The sequence below is a fragment of the Martes martes genome (assembly GCF_963455335.1).
Source record: "Martes martes genome assembly, chromosome: 8".
NCBI lineage: Eukaryota > Metazoa > Chordata > Mammalia > Carnivora > Mustelidae > Martes > Martes martes.
In genome coordinates, this window is record NC_137895.1 from 65,909,336 (window position 1) to 65,933,878 (window position 24,543).

Genomic DNA, 24,543 nt, shown 5'->3' on the forward strand with positions numbered 1-24,543 from the left:
TTTAAGGTGTGAAGGGGTTCAGAACAAGTCTCCCCTGCCAAAATGTGCTACTTTAGCATGTGGATCACTTTCAGCTGAAGTCATTCAAGGCTGAAAAGATTCAGGAAGAGCTTTTACCTCCCCCTTAACCTCCTAAAAGAATTTAGATAGAGGTCCTATTCCAGGAAGAGAACTAACAGAGATAACTATAAAAAATACGGGCTAGGTGGTAATAAACCAATGGGGTGGGGAGCTTGGCAGGGACTGGAGAGCAAATTTCTCTCTGTGTCCCTCTGTATCTGTAAAGCATGACAAACACGTTTTCCTTGTTCATCTTCTTGTGAATTATGTTCCTGCCCTTTGAAATCTCATAGTCCTACCCCTCTTCTCCTTAGCTCAGGATGGCATATAAGCCTGACTGCCTGTGGGTCTCATATTCTTATGGGGCTCCCATATACATATAATTAAATTTGTTTTTTCTCCTGTAATCTGTTTTATATCAATTTCATTAATAGACCAGCCAAAAGAATCTTGAAGGGTAGAATAAAAATTTTTCCTTCCCTACAGGTGCCAAGACTACAGTATCTTTCTGCTCCGCCCAAGTAGAATGAGAGTGGGTGTCTTATAACAATCTACCATTATCAATTTTCCTCTAAATGAATGCAGGGAAGATTTTAAAACATTCCTGTGATCTGGAGATGTAATATACTAACACTCAAATAAAAAGCCTAGTGTGATCAACTGCTGGTGCCCTACAAAAAAGAATCATGTGAAATGCAGGAGACCAAGCATAAATCTTCAATTTCTTAATCTTAGTTAAACCCAGATATAAATCTCTTTCATTTTAAATGTATTCCAGTTCAAAGTTGATCTTAAAAATTAAACCAATTCTTTAAATGTTGGGTACTTTTTTAAAATTATATTTTTGGATATTTTCATACATTCATATTTAAATCTTACCCACTTTTAACTAAAACGAACTCTTCTACCTTGTCCTAAACACAAAGGACTGTTTTATCTAGGATTCAAACAGTCTGACTTCTTGCCGCTATTTATTATGATAGTATTTTTAAACTTTGCAACAGGTTTCTAGATATATATACTTCTTTGATAAGGTTTGGGTTCTAGAAAAATATTTGAGTAGCAATTTAAAAGTTTTTCAAAGATAATGATGCCAAATGGGTCCTGATGTATTACGGTAATGCTAGCTGCTATCAACAAATAATTCCAAAATTTTCACTGACTTAAGACAACGTAAGTTTTCTTTTTTAATCATGGAACTGTCTCAAATGACAGATTCCCTCCAAGTGATAATTCACAAACCCAACCTCCTCATACCTGTGGTTCTGCCACTGAAAAAAAATCTTAATATTTTCTCTTACGAGCAAAAGAGAAAAAAGATGGCAAAGCCCATCTTCTTCTTAACCATCTTGGCCAGGAAGTGACACATTTTACTTGCATTCCCAAATCGCTGGCAGAAAAAAAACTAAGCTACTTGAACTTTGTTTGCTGTCCAGAAAAATAACAACACAAATTAAACTACTGACTCTGAAAGGGACTATCTCATATTAATGGTTTTACCTGACAGATATTTCGCGGAAGGATATAGGCAAAAAGAGGCTTTTATGAACTACACCAACCCCACAAAGGCAAAGGAAAAGACCCCCGCAGGGAGAAGGAGCTGCCCAGTGACAACCATATGCTAAATAAGAGCAACAAGTTTTGGTATAAACAACAACAAAACAAAAACCAAAGCAAAAAGATGATCTACAGAATATCAATAATTGAACTGACATTAGACATCTCATAAGAAACACTACATATTAAAGACAATGGAATAATTTCTTCATGGAAAACAACTGCTACAGAATTTCACATAGTGTTGCAATAAAATATTATTCAGAAATTATGGTGTAACAAAATTTTCAGAAAAACAAATATTACTAAAGTTTGTACTTTACAATTAATAAAGACTATAACATAAGAAGTAAATTGAACACATGAAGGAGAAAAAGCAAGCAGTAAAAGGTAAACAAAAAAATGTGTAAGTATGTGAGTACATCACTAAAAATATAACTAAAAACAACATTCTGGAGAATTTAAGAACTAAAACTAAGTACTGAATAGTATGGGCACATGAAGGCAAGAGTAAAAACATGCTAAAGTCATAAAATGTGTGTCCTTTAGAGGAGGAAGAGGAAGGGAAGTATGACAGAGAACCAAAGCTTAGCTTTATTTGTAACTTTCTCCCCCAAATTAAAAAGATCTGAAGCAAATATGTCATAATGAAACTGATGGGGTTCAGAACACAATCTCCCAAATTCTGGCACCTTGACATACTACGTATTTTAAGCTAAAGGAATTTGAGAAATGGCAGGTGTGGAAAGAATTCTCTGACCTCCTCCTTTCCTCCGCTGAAGCAAGTGATAAGACCTTCTTGTGAGAAATACTACCTTATACCCTGAAAAAAGGGAGCTTCCTTATTTCCAAAGACGGATGACAAAAAGAATCCAAATGACTAGGTCTTGCTAAAATGCACCCAGTTTACTACCTTTAGCTCCCACCCTTTTGTCCTATCATATTTTTCTATGACTTTTTACTCTTCATCAAAACTAGTATTAAAATGCTCAGGTTTGGGAAGCCAGTTAAGTGTCCGCCTTCACCTCAGGTCATGATCTCAGGGTTCTGGGATCAAGTCCTGCATCAGGCTCCTTGCTCGGTGGGGAGCCTGCTTCTCCCTCTGCCTTCCATTCCCCCTCCCTGTACTCTCTGATAAATAAATAAAATCTTAAAAAAAATATTAAAAAATAAAAATGCTCAGGTTTAACTTTCTTAGGGTTTTTTCCTTCTTTATGGAGGTTCCCATGTCATGTAAGATTATATTAAATAAATTTGTATGGTTATCTCCTGTTAATTTGTCTTTGGCACTTCAATTTACAAAGCCCTAGCCAAAGAACCTAGGACAATATTAGAAAAAAAAAAAAATTTTTTTTCCTCTACTGAGAAACCAGATATTAAATCTTAATGCTTGTCTGTTATATTAATTTTTTGAATGTTCTATTTAATCACCAAAAATTGCAGTAAATTGTGATACAGAGTCTCAAAATTGGTAGAGAAGAAAATTTCCAAAATTTATATGGAAATTATGTTTTCAAAAAAGTCAATTACCAAATTCTAACAGAAATTGTAACTAGGTTAAAAACTAAACATTCTTTCAAATAGAAAACCTTAAAAAATAACAACGGATGAGTGAACTATTTCTTGTATTGCAGGATATTGGACATCCTTTGCATAACTGTAATCACAAAAAACAAAGGAACCAAATCAAAAGATTTTTCCACATAACTCTAGCTACTGGTTATTGAACAATTACTGTACACTGGCACTTTGCTTCACTTAATCCTTACAAAGCACCTATTCAATACTACAATTAACTCTAATTTAGAGATTTTTAGAAATAAGTACAAAGAAATTACCCAGTTGCCCTAATCCAAACTACTAATAAAGAATAAAAGACATCATTTGACGTGGCTTCTTAGTCCACAAAAATATCAAAAATTACATGTTCTTTCTTCCAACCTATCTGTTTAAGGGATTTGAGGTTAAAGACACCTAAAAAAGTAGAGTAATTTCCTACTACATTTCCTCTGCATTTTGGAAACCTGAAGGATGAGAAATTAAGAGTAAGAGGTGCTGAAGATCAGCACTATAAAGGCAATAATAAAACAGTGTCTCTCTAAGTTCTCTCATAGGTATTCCCTGATTTGCCTGTTAAAGATATGTACAGGTGGGCTCCAACTAAATCATTAAGAATAAAAATTAATAGAGCAGAATCCTGTTAATCTGAATAATAAATATCCCCAGTATTCTCATTATAAAGAAATTTAGAAAACATTGCCCAAAATGATGTTTTCTAATATTGTGGAAACAAAATACTCACCTGGATTCTTGTTAAAAATACAATAGGTTGAAGCACATAAAATGCTGGGTTTGTAGGCTAAAAATAGCTAAATACTATTTATAAAAGTTCACATATTCCTTTGACCCAGTAGAACTACTGTATCAGACTCTGCAGGAAAGGAACATTATTAACATGGAACCTAAGGGATTTTCACGGTAAAGCAAATCTGAGGAAAAAATATAACATAAAGAGGAAATTAAGAACTCAAGATCCTTAAATTCTCCAAGTTACGACAGTTCCTGTCCTGCTACAGCAGAGAGATTTGGCAAGCTATGGTCTCCATTTCAAATCAAATCAGTAGCCTGATTTTGTAAATAAACTTTCACTGAAACACAGCAATGGCCATTCAATTGCACATCGTTTGTGGATGCTTTCTCATTGTACTGGCAGAGTTAAATAGTTTCAGTAGAGATCCTAAAATATTTGCTATCTATCCATTTTCAAAAAATGTCCACCAACTTTCCCTAAAGTAATCACAAAATAACACAGAGTTACATGATAAGCCAACAAAGGACATAAAGTGAAGTCATTAAAATAATCCAAAAGTAGGCATTAAAAGAAAAAAAATAAACAAAAACATGGAACAGACAGGAAACAAATAGCAAGATGATACACTGTAAATACGAAAATCTCAAAAATCAAACTAACGTAAAGAGTTTCAAAAACACACAACGAAGGCACTGGCTATTAGATTAGATAAAAGAGGTAAGATCCAACTACATGTTTTCTACAAGAAACCCATTTAAAACATAAAGACAGAAACAGATTAAAAGTAAAGGTGAAAAAACATAAAGGAAAAAAGTAAATAGGGAAAAAAAGTTAAAGGATAGGGGAAAATATATTATTCTGGCAATAATAAAAAAAGAAAGGTGGAAAAACTATATTAATATCATACAAGGTAGATTTCATAATGAGATTATCAGAGAAAATAATGTCTGATAGTGTTAAAGGGAAAATTATGTGATGAGGACTCAATCCAAAATGTTTAGCATGTCAAAATTCCTAGGAAAAAATAGAACTGCAAGGGAAACTAGTTAAATCCATATGCACAGTCAGCTATTTCAACACTTGCCTCTCATTAACTGGCAGACAGGTAGAAAGAAAATCCATAGCAATACAGAAGACTTGAAAGACACAATCAAAACACTTGATTTAAATGACATTTATTAAAAAAAACAAACGAAACAAAGCAAAAAAAAAAACCTCCACCAACAGAAGAATGCACATGATTTTCAAGTAGATAAGGAACATCTACCAAGACAGCATATCTTGGGCCATAAAACAAATCTCAAAAAAGTATTTAAGTTACATGAAATATATTCTCTGTCCATATTAGAACAAGATTAGAAATGAATAAAAGAAATACATGTGGAAAACCACAAATATTTTAACACTAAATAAGATATTTCTAAATGACCCAGGAAAAAAAGAAGAAACCAAAAGAAAAATTAAAAGCACTTTTAACTCACTGAAAATGAAAACAGGACATTTGACAATGTGAGAAGGGACGCCTGGGTGCCTCAGTAGGCTAAGTATCTCACTCCTGATTTCAGCTCAGGTCATATCTCAGGGTTCTGAGATTGAGCCACATGTTGGGTTCCATGCTAGGCGTGGATCCTGCTTAAGATTCTCTCTCTTCTCTCTCTCCCTCTGCCCCTGCCCCCCCACTTTCTCTCTCTTAAAAAGATAAGTGAGACATGCACCTAGAGTGCATGAAGAAATATACCACCAAATGCCTAGGTTTAAAAATAAAAGTTTCAATCAGTGGCCTAAGCTTCTGGTTTTAAGATACTGGAATAAGTGAGAATAGAAAGCCAATTAAACTAAAGAAATAAAATAATCAAGGTAAGAGTATAAGATGACAATTTTTTCTAAATTTACCTATAGACTATGCAATCCCAATAAATAGTAACTGGGCTTTTTTTTTTTTTTTTTTAATGGAAACTGACAAGCTGAGTATAAAATGTGTAAGAAAACGCATTCTCTAGACTAGCCAAACAATTTTCAAGAATAAAATTGAAGTTTTTAAGTTCATGATTTTAAGATTTTTTATAAAGCTACACTAATCAAGAGAGTATGGTATTGGTGTACAGATAGAAAACTAGATCATAGCAGTGGTTCTCATCCAACCGTGGTTTACTACCCTCATTCTCCCAGAGGACATCTAGCAGTATCTGGAGACATTTCTGGTTATCACACTGAAGCACATGCTACAGGCACTCATGGGGTGGGAATGAAGGAGGCCGCTAAAGATCCTGCAGCACACAAGAAGCCCTCCATATAGAGAATTATGCAACTCCAACTGTCAATATTGCCAAGGTTGAAAAATACTAGGTCAATGAAACAAAATTAAGAGTCCAGAAATCTGTACTCACATGGTCAAATGATTTTCTCCCGAGATGGTAGAGTAATACAGTGAAGGAAAAGATACTTTTTTTTTTCACCAGTCTTATATAAAACCCAGTGCTCATTACCTCATGTGTCCCCCTTACTGTCTTATCACCCAGTTGCCCCATTCCCCCACCTCCCTTTCCTCCAACAACCCTCTATAGTTTTCTATAGTTAAGAGTCTCTTACGGTTTGTCTCCCTCTCTGGTTTCATTTTATTTTTTCTTCTTTTACCCTAAGATCCTCTCTTTTGTTTCTTAAATTCCACATGTGAGGTCATATGATAATTGTCTTTCTCCACTTAACTTATTTCACTCAGCATAATACCGTCTAGTTACATCCACGTCATTGTAAATGGCAAGATTTCATTTTTTGATGGCTGCGAGATATTGTACTATTCCATTTATATGTGTGTGTGTATATATATATATATTTTAATACACACACACACACACACACACACACACACACCCCACACCACATCTCTTTATCCATTCATCTGTCAATGGACTCTGGGCTCTTTCCATTGTTTGGCTATTGTGGACGTTGCTATTATGAACACTGGGGTGCAGGTGTCCCTTTGAATCACTACATTTGTAACTTTGGGGTAAATACTCAGTAGTACAATTGCTGAGTCATAGGGTAGTCCTATTTGCAACTTTCTGAGGAACCTCCATACTGTTTTCCAGAGTGGCTACATCAGTCTGCATTCCAACCAACAGTGTAAGACAGTTCCCCTTCCTCCATATTCTCACCAACATCTGTTATTTCCTGACTTGTTAATTTTAGCCATTCTACCTGGTGTGAGGTGTATCTCATTGTGGTTTTGATTCTTATTTCCCTGATGGTGAGTGACGTTCAGCATTTTCTTCATGTATCTGTTGGCCATCTGGATGTCTTCTTTGCAGAAATGTCTGTTCATGTCTTCTGCCCATTTCTTGATTGGATTATTTGTTCTTTGGGTGTTAAGTTTGATAAGTTCTTTGTATATTTTGGATACTAGCCCTTTATCTGTAATGTCATTTGCAAATATCTTCTCCCATTCTGTCAGTTGCCTTTTGTTTTTTTCAATTGTTTCCTTTGCTGTGTAAAAGCTTTTTATCTTGATGAAGTCCCAATAGTTCATTTTTGCCTTTGTTTCCCCTGCCTTTGGAGACATGTCTAGCAAGAAGTTGCTGCAGCCAAGGTCAAAGAAGTTGCTGCCTGTGTTCTCCTCTAGGATTTTGATGGATTCCTATCTCATATTTGGGTCTTTCAGCCATTGAGTCTATTTTTGTGTGTGGTGTACAAAAATGGTCCAGTTTCATTCTTGTGCATGTGGCTGTCCAATTGTCCTAACACTATTTGTTGAAAAGACTGTCTTTTTTCCATTGGATATTCTTACGTGCTCTGTCGAAGATTAGTTGGCTACAGAGTTGTGGGTCCACTTCTGGGTTCTCTATTCTGTCCCATTTATCTAGGTGTCCATTTTTGTGCCAGTACCATACTGTCTTGATGATTACAGCTTTGAAACAGAGCTTGAAGTCAGGCACTGGGATGCTCCCAGCTTTGGTTTTCTTTTCTAACATTCCTTTGGCTACTTGGGGTCTTTACTTGTTCTATACAAATTTAGAATTATTTGTTCCAGCTCTGTGAAAAAAACTGAGGTATTTTGATAGGGATTGCATTGAAAGTGTAGATTGCTCTAGGTAGCATAGACATTTTCACAGTATTTGTTCTTCCAATCCATGAGCATGGAACATTTTCCCATTTCTTTGTGTCTTTCTCAGTTTCTTTCATGAGTGTTCCATAGTTTTCTGAGTACAGATCCTTTGCCTCTTTGGTTAGGTTTATTCCTAGGTATCTTATGGTTCTGGGTGCAACTGTAAATGCGATCAACTCAATTTCTCTTTCTTCTCATTGTTAGTGTATAGAAATGCAACTGATTTCTGTGCATTGATTTTATATCTTGCCACTCTCCTGAATTCCTGTATAAGTTCTAGCAATTTTTGAAGGAGAAGATACTTTTATTTAAAAAAAAAAAAAAGGTGCTGAAATCATTATGGATATTCATATTGGAGGTCATTGGAAAGGGGGGAAACTTCAACTATCTCATTACATCCCCAAACAAATTAAAAAATGAATCACATACATAACCTAAGAAAATACATAAAACTTCTTACTGAAAATATAGGAAAAAATCATGGTGACTTATAGTTAGGTAAAGATTTGACACAACATCAAAAGTATGATCTGTAAGAAAAAATGATGTTTGAATTCATCAAAATTAAAGTTTTATTCATCTAAGGATACCATCAAGAAAGTGAAAAGGAAACCAGAAAATGAGAAAATATTCATAATGCATATTATGGCAAAGGACTTATATCTAGAATTTATAAAAAACCAACTAAAATTATGAAGATAAATAATAAAATAAAATGAAAGGTTAAAACATATATATACTTCACAAAAGAAAACACAAATAGTAAGTAAGCACATGAAAAGATGCTTATTATCAACTGTTAATCAGAAAATGCAGTGAGATGAGATGCCATTTCCCATTCAAAGGAAAACAAAAGGCTAAAATGAAAAACATTGACAATACCAAGTACTGATAGGCTTCAGATCAAAGAAAACTCTCATACATTACAATGAGAATATAAAATGTCAAGAAACTCTGGAAAACAGTTTGGAAGTTGTTTATAGAGTTAAACACTTACCATATGATCCTGCAATTCCATACCTAAATATTTTTAAATAATAATAAAAACATAGGTTCCCACACAGATTTTCACGTAAATATTCACAGCAACCCCAAATGTTAATCAACCCAAATGTCCAGGAATTAGTGAATGGATAAACAAAATGTTGTATATCCATACAACAGAATACCAGTCAGCAATCAAAATGTATAGATTACTAATATAGGTAACCTCATGATCCCAAAAAACATGCTGAACCAAAGCAGATAGATATTTAAAAAAATCCATAATTTACTTCATCTTTATGAAATTATAAAAGCTAGCTCAACAATAGTGAGAAAATGTAGATCTCTGGTTGTCTAGGTGTAGAGCTATAATGGAAGGGGTGACTGTAAAAGGACAAGAGAGAATTTCTTGGGTTGATAGAAATGTTCTGTATCTTGATTGTGATAGTGGATACATGGATGTATATATTTCTCAATAACAAGCCTATTTTACTATACTTAGAGCAAATACCAAAAAACTGACAGGCTTTGGGGATATAGTAAAATACAGAATAAGCACATTACCTAACTCTCATAGAATTTACATTCTGTACTCAATTGAAATGAGTACTTACAGTTCTAAGGGAAGACACTAGAAGATAATATGTTAAAAACATGTGTTGATCATTTGTAGACATTTTTGACAAGGCACTGCAGGAAAAAGACAAACTTAGTTTTCTTTTTGTAAAAAAGTCTTAAGGACAAAGTAATAATATAGATATTATTTGGTATGCTTGGGTAACTTTCCACATTATATCTGTTAATAGCGCTAAAAGATTATAAATAGTATGTTGTACATATCCTTCACAGAAATTTGGATTTCACAAGTGCTGGTGGAGAGGAACTCAGAAATAAAATTCATGAATGTTACAATTCAAAAGTATGAATAATATTTAAAATTATATCTGTATCTATGCACATATACAACCCTCCACCCACACGTACAAACTTACACTTGCATGCATGCAAATGCTTTCTCATCTAATAAAGATTAACCTTCTTTATTACTTCCTCTTTCCTGAGGACTCTGATCTATCAACTTTTTTCTTTCTTATATCTTTAGGCTTTCTAAGATTGGCTCTCACCCATAAGTGTTAAAATGAGCTCAACTTCTAGGCCAAAATATCTGAGGGAAAAATTTCCCCTTCATAGCTCCCTCTAGCTACAGTGCTCTCTTATGTTCATCATCTAAGCTTCCCAAAGACTTGTCTTCTGTTTCTATTGTTTCATCTCCTTTTTTTTTTTCTCATTTGATTGTCCACTTTTGTTTGTCCACCATTCCACCAAAACTATTTTTTAATGGCTTTCTTGTTGTCCTATCTAGCAATCATCTGCAAATCCATACCTTACTTGTTTTGCATTATTTGAAAATGTTACCCACTCAACTTTTTTATAAAATGGTCTCTTCTCATGATCTAGGTATATTAGGCACTTGGTTTCCTCCTTTTTTTCTTGCCAGTTTATAGTTTCCTTCATAAGCTCTCTTAGCCTATCCATTCTACATTGAGGTCCCTCAGGACCCTAGGTGGAATTATTTTCTCATTCTATATAGTCTCTGGTATGATCCATAGACATACTTTCACTGACCTTCTACATACTTATGACTTCCAAATTCATCCACTAAAAGATTTCTCATAGTTCCAAACTCTGTATTCAATTCTCTTATGAACTCTGATCTTGAATATTCCACAGGCACTACAAGCTCAACATATCTAAAACATGAAATTTTCAACCCTAACCATGCTGCAGGTCTTAAGTTTCCTATTTCAGTGAATTGCCAAAACCAAAGATCTGGTCACCAACCACAAAAACATATTCATGTATATAAATACATATTTATGTATATAAAATGTGTGTGCTTGTGTATGTGTAATTATATCCTTTATCAGTCAACATTTACTTCCTCTCTTTTATTCCCACAAATTCTCTGGTTTCTGTTCCCTTAATACGACTCAAAACCATTAAAATCTCTCTTTCCCACACACCCACCTTATTTTGAGCCACCACCATTCTCACTAGGATAACTGTAATAGCTGTTTAACTGATTTATGTGCTTCTAATACTGTCTCCCATCAAGTGTTTTTTAAACTTTACCAGAGTAATACTTCTAAAATGCAGATAAGAACAAATGTCACTTCTCTAGTTAGTCTTTTAACAGCTCCCAATTTCCCGTCAGGCAATATGGCAGACAAGGTCCTTTATTATTGTTTCTGGGGCATAAAATAATCTTTCATTTCGTAGTCTTAAATAGCCTCAGCCCCCCCCTTGCCAAACATTTACGTTATACTCTCTCATTTAACAGACTGTGAATATGCTATTCCATCTACCGCTCTCATGTGGAATTCTCAGTTCTGACATCACTTAGACCCCATGAACCCTGAACGATCTCATCATTAGTCCAATAAAGTGGTCCCTCACACAATATGAAAGAATTATATACCCCTTTAATATAACATTTATTTCAACATAACTTACCACAGTTTTACAATCATCTCATTGATTTCTACCCGCTTAATATGAATAGAAGTACTGTCTCCTGCTCATGTTATATCCATATAATCCAGCAGAATATCAGTTATGTAAAAGGCCCACATTAAATAAGAAAGAGAGGGAAGGACAAAGGCATGGCCTAGCATTCAAATGCTAAACAAGGCCCCAAAGTAAATGTGTAAAAATTTAAAGTTGACTTTTCAAAATTAAACACAGATCATATATGAACTACAAGTAAGTAACCTTTCTTCTATAGCCTGGAATTAGGAAACATGAATCCTAACCCTGGGAGTACCTTGGGACTACCTTTGGGAGTACCTTGACCAAGAAATCTTGTGACCAATAATAACAAATATGATAATAATTCAGTCAGTATCAGCTGAACACCTAGAATGTGCCAGGTTCTATTCTAAGCACTATGTAAATCTGATGTCATACAATACTCCTGACAATCCTATGAGGTAAGAATTACTTGTGTATACACTCTAAAGAGAAGAAAAATGAGGCACAGAGAGGCTAAGGACATTACATAGTAAACCGTTAAGGGACAAAGGCAGGAGTCAGATTTCAGAACACCTGATTGTAATTACTCTGAATGTTTACTTGATTTTCCCTTAAATTTTTAATTTGAAAAAGAGAGAGAGAGAGAGAGAAAGGTATGAATGCATCTGCCTGCGCACACACATACACACGGATGCTAAACTAAATTATTTCTATGGAACCATCCAGCTATTACTTTTGTTAAATTAAATTTACTAACTTCAAATTTCAAATATGATTAGAGAATACAAGTGTGGAATCACCAATTTTACACTTTACATAATTTTACCTATAATCTTATCCCCTTTTAGTGTCGGTTTTTAAATAGCATTTCACCATACGGATCTGCTTCTGCTCCTCGATGTGTCCTGAGGTAGTGCTGGACTGCTCTTCACCCAGTGTTTCCAACTGATGAACACGGGATGTCCTTCTACTTACTTAGGTTATTTTAAATTTCTTTCAGTCCTGTTTCATAGTTTTCAATGGACAAGTCTCTCACCTCCTTGGTTAAATTTACCACTAAGAATATTATTCTTTAAGATCCTATTATAAACTTAACTGCTTTCTTAATTTCTTTTTTGGATATTCATTGAGGGTGTATAGAAACACGACTGATTTTGTGTGTTAATCTTTTAACCTGCCACTGCACTGAATTCATTTGTTAGCTCTGCTATTGGCTATTTTTTTTTTTTTTTAAGATTTTATTTATTTGACAGAGGTCACAAGTAGGCAGAGAGGCAGGCAGAGAGAGAGGAAGGGAAGCAGGCTCCCCGCTGAGCAGAGAGCCCGATGCGGGGCTCGATCCCAGGACCCTGACATTATGACCTGAGCCGAAGGCAGAGGCTTTAACCCACTGAGCCACCCAGGTGCCCATGCTATTGGCTATTTTTGACAAGGCAATATAAGAAAGAGACAAATTCAGCAATGAATTCACAAGAAAAGACAATTCACAAGAACTGAATTACAGGTAACAGAAAAAGTTCAGAAATTTGAGGACTTGCAGGAATAACCACCTTCCCAACCTCAACTCCTAAAAGAAATAGCTGAGAAGTTCTTTGAGCAACAAAGACCAACTAAATTCAACCTTACAGCAAGTATTAAACCAAGTATGTGTTAGTTACATCCACTGTTGAAGATTTAATCGATTAGTGTCTCCAAGCACAGACCCAACAAAGCTGTGACTGTCCTATATATACTTTCATTTGGAACAAATGGTTTGGAGAAAAGAGACCACTGGAATTTCTTCAACCCAGGTTTGCTAAATGAAGTTATTTTTAATCAGAGAAAAAGAGAAAGACAAACAGGGAAGACACAAAACACATATAAGCATATTAAATGTAGGCAGCAGGTCTCTAAAATAACTGTGGGTTTGCCTCTGACGAATGGAGCCGATTATAATCAAACAGATAAGGAGCCAAAAGAACCATTACCCTGAACTCTCACTATTTGCTATCTAAAATGACCCATACCTCCCAATTCTCTATAGTCAAGAAGCAGGCTAAGAAATGGTATGATCACCAATACTCAGGGATAGCCAACAAAGATATTGAAAACTTAAAATCTATAAGATCATAAAGAACAATGGACCAGAAGAAAACCTGTGCCTAAACCCTAAACAGAGAATCATGGTCACTCAAAGATCAATCCTATTCCCATAACAGAGATCTTATTTAATCTGACCACTGAGATTTCAGAATTGCTATATACTAATGATAGCTGTGCATTTCTGATTCTTTATCCTTCTTGAGAGTGACTATAGTAAACACCTTTATCTTGCCACTGTACACCAAATACGTTGAAGGTAAACAACGTATATTTTAGTTTCTAGTTCTTTAAGTCAACGGGGACTGTCTATCTAGACCTGATAATACAGAGACTGGGGTACATCATTCCCTACCTACCATCTAAAGATCCTGGACTTTTGAGATAGAGGCCATAGCTGGTCAGAACTTGCAGATATTCTCCCAACGAGACAGGTTGAGTAAATCTGCCTGTAAGATGGAGACTGGGAATATTTGGCAACCATAAGAGCCAACTGTGGTATAACTAATGCTGCTTACCAAGTATTTCCTGCTCTCTCCCTTTCAGATTCATAGTAGGATCTCACTACTTGGCCACATTACGATGAGGTGGAGCACTATGGATATAAATTGAGAGTGGAAGTATCATTTCCAGTCCAGAATATTGAATCAATAGTAGGAAATTTGACTGGGCTCCTTTTCACTTTGCAATGATAACAGGTAATGAACCACATAGGACCTACACTACCAGGGCAATTCCTATGGGGAGGACGACATGGGACCAAGCCCCAAGATAATCCTCGGTATATATGTAGCATGGGTAAGATATATATCTTTGCTGTGTGAAGTCAGAGCATTTAGCGTTTAACCTGGCCTGCCTTGGCTAATACATGCTTTCTGCTGTTTCGCAGTTCTGTGACCTTAATTCATCTCGGTGATTTTTCTGTCCATTTACAAAGTCATATACTTCATACTTCTGACAAACTGGCATTTTGCCACCCATGAGAATATAATTGTTATATTAAATTTATAAAATTCCGTGTATTTCCTTTCAAGCCATTTATTAAAATGATACTGAAAAAATTTAATAGAATTGACCCCAGTCTCAGTGATGGGGTGGCATATTTGTTAAGTCTCTATTTAAATTTACCCCAAATTTTGTTTTCCAAATTCTTAGTATATTTTCCTCCCATGATATAAAAAAGTTCTAGTAAATAAAGCTGGTTTTATTCTCACCTACCATATTTTATGTTATTTACAAGTGTTGCTGGGAATTTCTCGAACATATTACTCATACTATGACACTTCCATAAATGATCTTCAACTGATTGTTCAGTATAAATTGGCTAATCATGTCTTTAATGTCCTCTAAGACATTAAATCAAGAAAAGAAACAAAAAATTCCACGAAAAAATTCAGAGACCAATCCCTACATGCAGCAAAAGGTACTCAAACATGAATAAGTGCCTTTAAAAATTCAAGTATTAATTATAAATCTTATAATCCTAAAAACCATTCCACATGCCATAATACATTCAGTCATCTCTTTGTCCTTGTCATTTGTTGAATAATATCATAACTCAGAAATTAACATAAGAATTATCAATAATTTGTGGGAGAGTCACATATTTTAGGGCTTTAGCTCTATTTTTAGTCTTTCATGAAATTCCCAAACTTTAACATTAAGTTTACATAACCATATTTTTTTTCTCCAAAATACACCAAGGAAAGTAAATGGCACGAAACTGAATAAACAGTTATACAGCTCTCAGGGGAGGAGAGTCAGAAAAAAAGTATAAATATATAATGGATGTGCAATTTTATTACCTGAGTATTCAACAACTCTTCACACTTGTGTGCTTGTTTCTCAATTGCAGAAATGTACTGTTTTTCAATAGCTTCTACTTGTTGCTTAACTGAAGACTGCAGTAGTGCCTAAAAACAAGCAAAAAAGTCATTTGGATCACAGACAAAACTTGGAGTCTGCTGTTGGCATGAACATTTTTTTTGACAGTTGTACGTATCTGAAATATGATGCTCTTCTGCATTACAAACTACTCATTTGTGAATATTGAACACATTCATATATAACCTACTTCAAGCTTTTGGTTTTAGGTTTTCCTATTGCCAACACTCTAGTTTTTTGGCTCAGATGTTACTTCCACACACCTTCTCCTTAGAAAAGGCCAAGTCATAGAAGATGATAAAGAGGGTGAGTAGTTCTGTTAAATATAAATTCAGTTTAGTGAAGACCACACAGGATGAGGAGTGTATGAAAGCCGCTGAAGAAAAAAAAGAAGAAGAAGAAGAAGAAAGAAAGAAAAAAAAAAAAAACAGACATATTTCACTGGCTGACAAAACTCCACATCCTCTCGGCACACTGTAATACCCCATGGGCCAAGCATGATCTTCAAGACCACAAGGCAAGTAAAAGCAGATGGAAACTCTGAGCAATTTCATACATAAAAGAACTGCCCCCCAGGAAGTTCACACCCCTAATATAAAAAGGTAGAAGTCAAAGTTATGGAAGTCAGAATCTCAAGGCAGTATTCATAAAAAGTAATAAAACATGGGAGACTGGACAAACTTAAGTGGGTAATGCAAATGCTGGAACCTGAGCCGGTTAAATATGAAGACGTTAACACTGTTCTAAGGGAAGCCAAATCAGCATTTGAAGACGTTCCACCCACTCACTTCCTTATTGGAAATGCTTAGAACATTATTATCTTTTTTTTCTTTCCTTTTTATTAAAGCATTATATGTTATACTTAACGTGTTCCCAATATTACATTACATGCTATTTATAAATCCTAAATCATTCTAAAATATGTACTCAACCATATACATAAGAATTCTTCAGCAAATATTCTATTTTTGAAGGTCTATCTGGATAATAAACTACTCATAATCAAAATAGTAAGTTGAAACAGACACACGTCTTATAGAAAACAGACCTTTGGCACATTCACCAAGAAAAGAAAAATAAGCCAAATCTCTTAAATAATCTCTGTTTTGAAAATAGATTTACTTGGTTGGAAACAACATGCATTAAGGAGCTAAATAAATATGCACACATTTTTAAAAACTGAGACAAAAATATTTTTTTAAAGCTCCGGATAAGTCTCAAATTTTCAGATAATTAACCTTCTTCTACAAATGTTAAACTGTCTGATGATGCTACCACTCCTATAATTCAATAGTTGTCGCTCTGAAGTCGCATAATTACTAGCAAATTAGTAAGGGAAAATAAAGTTCTGACTGAGGTTTAACTAACATTTAGAGAAGTGCTTAAGAGAGGTGCTTCAGCCCTTCAATGTATACATTAGATATCTTCTTAAAGATTCCATGATCCTAAATTTATGTAAGGCCCCAAAATTTAACCTCTTAAACTGTGACTAGATAATGTAAAATTATTATTTACCATTGGCAAAATATAATATTCTATTTGTTGGACTTCAGAAAATTTAAAGAACATTATAGTTATGATAATTCTCTTGGGTCTATTCATGACATCTCCTGTAGATAGAAAAATGCCATTCTCTTTTTGGGTCTTGGATACAACAGAATTGTTTTGCTTAATGGGAAGAACTATTTTCACTTTGCTATTTGCCATGGTTTCAAATAATCCCACAGGTTAAATACCCAATTTTAGTGGATTATATAGATTTTTAGAAGATTATATCCTTTGGAGAAACAGGTAAGTTAATGAACTAAAACCTTTTCTCACCATAATTAAGGAACACAATGGAGGGGCGCCTGGATGCTCAGCTATTAAGCCTGCAGCTCTTGGTTTCTGCTCAGGTCATGATCTGAGGGTGGTGAGATTAAGCCCCTGCATTGAGCCCCGTGCTCAGCACTGAGACTGCCTGAGATTCTCTCCCTTTCCCTCTCCCTCCCCCTCTATTCCTCTGTCCCTCTCCCCACTTGCACACGTGCACGTGCTCTCTCTCTAAAATAAATAAATAAAATCTAAAAAAAAAAAAAAAAGGAAGCACAATGGAACAGTATTTTTTTCTAGTGATTGATTTGTACACCACATACTCATTCTCTCCCAATGAAGGAGGCAAGCACAATAGGACAATGTAGGAGTTTAAAAAAAAAAAAAAAAAGTAAGAGTCAATGGTTATGGAGTGTGGTGGAAAGCTATGCAGAAGTGACCAGCCTTTTATATAGTTTAAACCTCTCATCTTAGCATCATTCAGTTACTTAAATCCACCCATCTACAAAAGATATATGAAGGTAGGTACCAGAAATACAAAGATTTAAAAAAAAAAAAAAGTCTATCCTCACTGAGTTCAGTCTGTCGTGGAAGAGAAACATTCTCTAGGTAACCACATACCATAGCTATATGTGAGGTATGTATTAAAGAAAAGATGCCCGAAGCCTCCCTATAAGGCTCACTGTTCTATGTAAAGACTATTAAATAGATAAGAATAGTTGCAGTTAAGAGTGGAGGCAAGAAGGTAGCAAAATAAGCAGGTGCCAAATATTTTTAAAATTTTGTAAGCAAAACAAGACTGTTTAAAAATTGGGCTAATACTACTGAACATTGTATTATTAGTGTCAACAATCCAAATAAAAGAGGTAATTTCCAAACATTTTTCTTACAACTATAATATTAATCATTATGGACACACTACAAGCACAAATTGATACTAGCCATCTGCTTTTACAACATGATCTATCATTATATAACTGGATACTTATTTTCCAATGTAATATACCATAATAATTGCCTTTATATTTCTTGTGTATCTTAAGTACAGAAATGAGCATTAATCTTAAAATTTCCCTGCAATTCACTGCTGTTCAACATAGTACTAGAACTCCTAGCCTCAGCAATCAGACAACAAAAATAAATTAAAGGCATCCAAATTGGCAAAGAAGAAGTCAAACTCTCACTCTTTCCAGATGATATGATACTATATGTGGAAAACCCAAAAGGCTCCACTCCAAAACTGCTAGAACTTATACAGGAATTCAGTAAAGTGTCAGGATATAAAGTCAATGCACAGAAATCAGTCGCATTTCTTTACACTAACAACAAGACAGAAGAAAAAGAAATTGAGGAGTCAGTCCCATTTACAATCGCACCCAAAACCCTAAGATACCTAGGAATAAATCTAACCAAAGAGGCAAAGAATCTATACTCAGAAAACTATAAAGTACTCATGAAAGAAATTGAGGAAGACACAAAGAAATGGAAAAATATTCCATGCTCCTGGATTGGAAGAACAAATATTGTGAAAATGTCTATTCTACCTAAAGCAATCTACACATTTAATGCAATCCCTATCAAAATCCCACCCATTTTTTTTTAAAGAAATAGAACAAATAATCCTAAAATTTATATGGAACCAGAAAAGACCTCGAATAGCCAAAGGAATATTGAAAAAGAAAGCCAAAGTCGGTGGCATCACAATTCCAGACTTCAAGCTCTATTACAAAGCTGTCATCATCAAGACAGTATGGTACTGGCACAAAAACAGACATATAGACCAATGGAACAGAATAGAGAGCCCAGAAATAGACTCTCAACTCTATGGTCAACTAATCTTCGACAAAGCAGGAAAGAATATCCAATGGAAAAAAGACAGCCTCTTCAACAAATGGTACTGGGAAAATTGGACAGCCACATGCAGAAAAATGAAATTGGACCATTTCCTTACACCACACACAAAAACAGACTCAAAATGGATGAAGGACCTCAATGTGCGAAAGGAATCTATCAAAATCCTTGAGGACAATGCAGGCAGCAACCTCTTTGACCTCAACCGCAGCAACTTCTTCCTAGGAACATCGCCAAAGGCAACAGAAGCAAGGGCAAAAATGAACTATTGGGATTTCATCAAGATCAAAAGCTTTTGCACAGCAAAGCAAACAGTGAACAAAACCAAAAGACAACTGACAGAATGGGAGAAGATATTTGCAAACGACATATCAGATAAAGGGCTCGTATCCAAAATCTATAAAGAGCTTATCAAACTCAATACCCAAAGAACAAATAATCCAGTCAAGAAATGGGCAGAGGACATGAACAGACATTTCTGCAAAGAAGACATCCAAATGGCCAACAGACACATGAAAAAATGCTCCACATCGCTCGGCATCAGGGAAATACAAATCAAAACCACAATGAGATACCACCTCACACCAGTCAGAATGGCTAAAATTAACAAGTCAAGAAATGACAGATGCTGGCGAGGATGTGGAGAGAGGGGAACCCTCCTACACTGCTGGTGGGAATGCAAGCTGGTGCAACCACTCTGGAAAACAGTGTGGAGGTTCCTCAAAACACTGAAAATAGAGCTACCCTACGACCCAGCAATTGCACTCCTGGGTATATATCCTAAGGATACAAACGTGGTGCTCCAAAGGGGCACGTGCCCCCAAATGTTTATAGCAGCAATGTCCACAATAGCCAAACTGTGGAAAGAGCCTAGATGTCCATCAACAGATCAATGGATAAAGAAGATGTGGTATATATACACAATGGAATACTATACAGCCATCAAAAGACATGAAATCTTGCCATTTGCGACGACGTGGATGGAACTAGAGGGTATCATGCTTAGCGAAATAAGTCAATCGGAGAAAGACAACTATCATATGATCTCTTTGATATGAGGAAGTGGAGATGCAAGGCGGGGGGGGTTGGGGGGAGGTAGGAAAAGAAAAAATGAAAAGATGGGATTGGGAGGGAGACAAACCATAAAAGACTCAATCTCAAGAAACAGACTGAGGGTTGCGGGGGGGAGGGGAGACGGGAGAGGGTGGTGGGGAAATGGACATTGGGGAGGGTATGGGCTATGATGAGTGCTGTGAAATGTGTAAACCTGACGATTCACAGACCTGTACCCCTGGGGATAAAAATACATTATATGTTTATTAAAATAAAAAAATTTAAAAAAAATAATAAAATAAAATAAATAAAAAAAATTTCCCTGCAATTTACATTTTCATCTGTAATTGTATCTATAAACATCAAAGATAAAAGGAACAACACCATGAAGAAAAATCTGAAAGTATTTCCTTTATAAGCTATTTCAAACTATTCTCAACAAATATAAAAAGCATTAAGACCCTCGTGGTATGTAGAGGCAGAAAGACAAAGATATACACAAACATCCTATAATGACAAAATGCTACTAAAGGTAGGGAAAGTATTATTAATTTTCAACATATTTATGTTTCAGCCTCAGTTCTATCAGAGATGGACAGTGTCATCCCAGGGCATTTAACTCACTGAATTTAAGGAAAACCAATAACCATACTTAAGAAGAATTTGAAATATGCAAATAAGACTGCAGGTTCCTTTAATACAAGAACTTACTCATCTTTACTTAAGTATGTAAGTACTTAACCTACTCATCTTTAGACATCATAGCTTTGTACAGAGTTCCTTATACATAGTAGACACATGCAAGAGCTATCTGATGAATGATGATTCTTGTAACAAGATTAATATTTTTAAAAATCACTAAATTCTACCTCTGAATCTAATACTACACCATATTGTAACTAACTAGAATTTAAATAAAATCTTGAAAGAAAAAATATCATAGTGTGAATGGTACCAGTATTCACTGGAAAGTTCACTAAGCTTCAAATTATAACTACCAAGTTCATCTACCAAATTTGTTGCTAAGTATATTTAATCCCTACCAGGGGTTTTAGTTTTTTTAATTATCATTTTAGACTAGAAATGTCCATCCTTTCTACCTCATAGAAGAAATTTTGAATAAATAAAACGAGGTGTGTGAAGGCTGCAAAAATCTTGGAAGAAAAGTATACTACAGAAAAGTATACTACAAACTCTACAATTCTACACAGACTAAGTCAAAACCACCCCACCCAACCATTACCCGTAAGCTGTAGATACATATTTTTAATGGAATTAAAAATATGCTGGAATTTAAAAAACTAGAGCCAAAGTAGACCACTACAATCTAAACTATAGTCCATTGTCTCAGCAAATCCACAGTTTTTCTTCTCCCTTGAAATAGCCCAATTCTTATAGATTTGATCTAGCCTCATCAAATTAAATAGCTTGTCCAGGTTTGCAAAGCAGATGTGTCTAAAGAACCAGATGGTGTCCAAAACATTAATGTCATATTGGTATTTAGTATATAACCTCAAAACAACATGTTGTAGCTAATTTTAGTCAACAGTAATTAGATGATTTTTAAAAGCCACCCCCAAATTTTCTGTATTAATCCTCTGAGTCGTAACTTAACAAATGGAGAAAGGTATAAAGCTATGGAGCAAGCTGGAAGCAAAACATAGAATAAACAGCCCCTGAAATTTAAGCCAGTCTTTGTTTAATTCATTCATGTGCCTACTCAGTACATCTACAATAGTACCTAACACACTTAAGACATTAAGCAAGTATGTGTTGAATGAACTGCAGAAATGTCACGATTTTGGCATGTCCAAGCCTGATTATTTGCCTCTTCATAGAGAAACTATTAAAACTTTGATGTCAATGATGTCTGTAATTATATTCTTAGTTCAGCTTTTTGACTACAGTAGTACAGATTAATTATTGTAAAGCATCATTTGAAATCAAGCACAATTTCACCTTTCTTGAAAAAATATTAGTTTGCTTTTCAAAAATTTCTTTCAGATCGTTTCCAATTTTCAACCAAAAATAAAATAAGCAAAATAAAATGTATCTGGAAAATGAGTAAGTTAAAACTCTGAGGGGATAATTTCATGTTTTTTTTTTCCTAGTGAAGCACTCAATTTTAAGTAAAATATTACTTTAAATTTTGCAAGGATATTAAACTATTAGCACATCTTATAATATAGCCTCAACTTTTCTAACATATTGAAAGTGAGTTTGTTATTCAAAAGGAGAACCCCTTGACCGAGATACACATGGAAAAATGATGAATCTCAGTCCTTTCACCAACTAATTCATCCATTTTTTTTTCCCCATGAACTCTACATCCCTGTTTTACAGATAAAGAAACAGACACTGAGGTTAAGAAACTGGCCCCAACACACATGAAAAGACTCAGTGGAACAAAGAACTGAATTCAGATCCACCCACTTTGTTCCTGGTTTGTCTTATCTGTTTCAACCCAATAAAGCAGATTTCTCTTCATGAACTAAGCACATATTCTATTTGTAAAGCCACTTAATTATTTGCTCATTCGTCATTTATTCAACTAATATTTACTGAATGCACACTTCATTCTAGACACTGCTCTAGGAGCGGGGGATACAGAGTGAACAAAACAGACATGCGTCTGACTCTCCTGAACTACATTACTGCCGAGGGGATACAGAGACTGGGGAGGACAAGGAGGTTTGAAATGTAGACAGCAAACCACTTCTGATGGTGTTACTGGCTGTAAAAGAAAAAAAAAAAAAAAAAAAACACGATAAAAAGGATCCAAAAAATAGAAAAGAAAATTTTTAGAAAGGCTAGTCAAGAAAGAGCTCTATGGAGAGGCACAAATAAGAACTGCCACCAGCAAACAAAAATTCAGTCATATAGAATATCTGAGGGAATTTTCCATCAAAGAAAAGAGTGCAAAGTCCAAGGCGGGACTAAGGCTGATGAGCTCAGGAACTAGCAAAAAGGCCAGTGTGGATCATATGAACTAGAGAATTCCATTAGATGCTACAGCTATTGTCAACTTCTTTTTATCTGTAACCAGGTCAAATTTCTCGCCACAGGGCCTATGTTCTTATTGACCCCTAGACTTGAAAAGTGAATCAGAGATCAGAAAAGTGGGTAGAGGACCAGAATCATGGAGAACCATGAAAAGGCATTTTCATTCTATTCTAACTATAGTGAAAAACCCCGAAAAGATTTAAACAAGGAAGCATCTATAATCTGTTTTTTTTTTTATTATTTTTGAACAGCACTGCAAAGTACCAAAAGCACTCAAATACTATCAAAGTTCTCCATCAATGGACAATTTGTGAAAGAATAAAAATATGTAGCATTGATCTTTGTGCGCTACTCATATACAAGTAAATTGGGAACTTATAATTAACATACCATGCATAAAATTTTTTTTATCCAGTAGAAGTAAGAGTTAGGCCATTTTCCTATCTGGTAATGAAGGGTTAAGTTAAAACTGAGTTTTTCATATTCTCACAAAAAGTGCCACAGATATACTATAAGTATACCTGGCAAGTAATACATACTTGAACTTCATCTGGATACTCTATTAGCATGCAGTTCTTCTATAATACTTAAGTTTATCCAGTTTTTAAAAAATATTTATTTATTTGACAGAGAGAGATCACAAGTACGCAGAGAGGCAGGCAGAGAGAGAGCGAGGAGGAAGCAGGCTCCCTGCGGAGCAGAGAGCCCGATGTGGGACTCGATCCCAGGACCCCGAGATCACGACCTGACCCGAAGGCAGAGGCTTAACCCACTGAGCCACCCAGGCACCCCAAGTTTATCCATTTTATAAATTAACTGGAAACAAAGGCTGTAAAAATGAAGACAAAGGTGTCCAAATGAGGGCAGCTGACTAGATTTGGCTCCAAATGTTGAGTTTGGTTTCTAACTTGTCTTAATGTTCAACAACTCTTGACTAACCAAAAACTAGCTCTTGCCAATTTTGGGGTCTAAGACATCAATCTATAGCTCTGATGGCTTGTAGTGTGGAGGAAAAAATATCGTATGTCATACAAACAGATATTATACATGTATGTATGTATTTGTGTATTTATTTTTAAGTTTTTTTTTATTTATTCATTTGACAGACAGAGATCACAAGCAGGCAGGGAGGCAGGAAGAGAGAGATGGGGTGGAGGAAGCAGGCTCCCCGCTGAGCAGAGAGCCCGATGAGGGGCTTGATCCCAGGACCCTGAGATCATGACCTGAGCCCAAGGCAGAGGCTTAACCCACTAAGCCACCTAGGTGCCCCTGTATGTATGTATTTAAAAGCTTCTGATCAGTGACCTAGTAATCC

General features: G+C 35.2%; 1 protein-coding gene across 4 annotated transcripts in view; it reads right to left on the reverse strand.

Moving 5' to 3' along the window:
• CCDC91 (coiled-coil domain containing 91) overlaps positions 1–24,543 on the reverse strand; it is a 362,303-nt gene that overhangs the window by 149,472 nt on the left and 188,288 nt on the right. For all 4 annotated transcript variants that reach the window (XR_013967309.1, XM_080812002.1, XM_080812003.1 and 1 more), the window contains one exon: positions 15,431–15,538. Coding sequence is in view for 3 of the 4 variants with exons in the window: in XM_080812002.1 (XP_080668128.1) it covers positions 15,431–15,538 (108 nt within the window). In the remaining variant the exon portion in view is untranslated. The remainder of the gene's footprint in view (positions 1–15,430; positions 15,539–24,543) is intronic.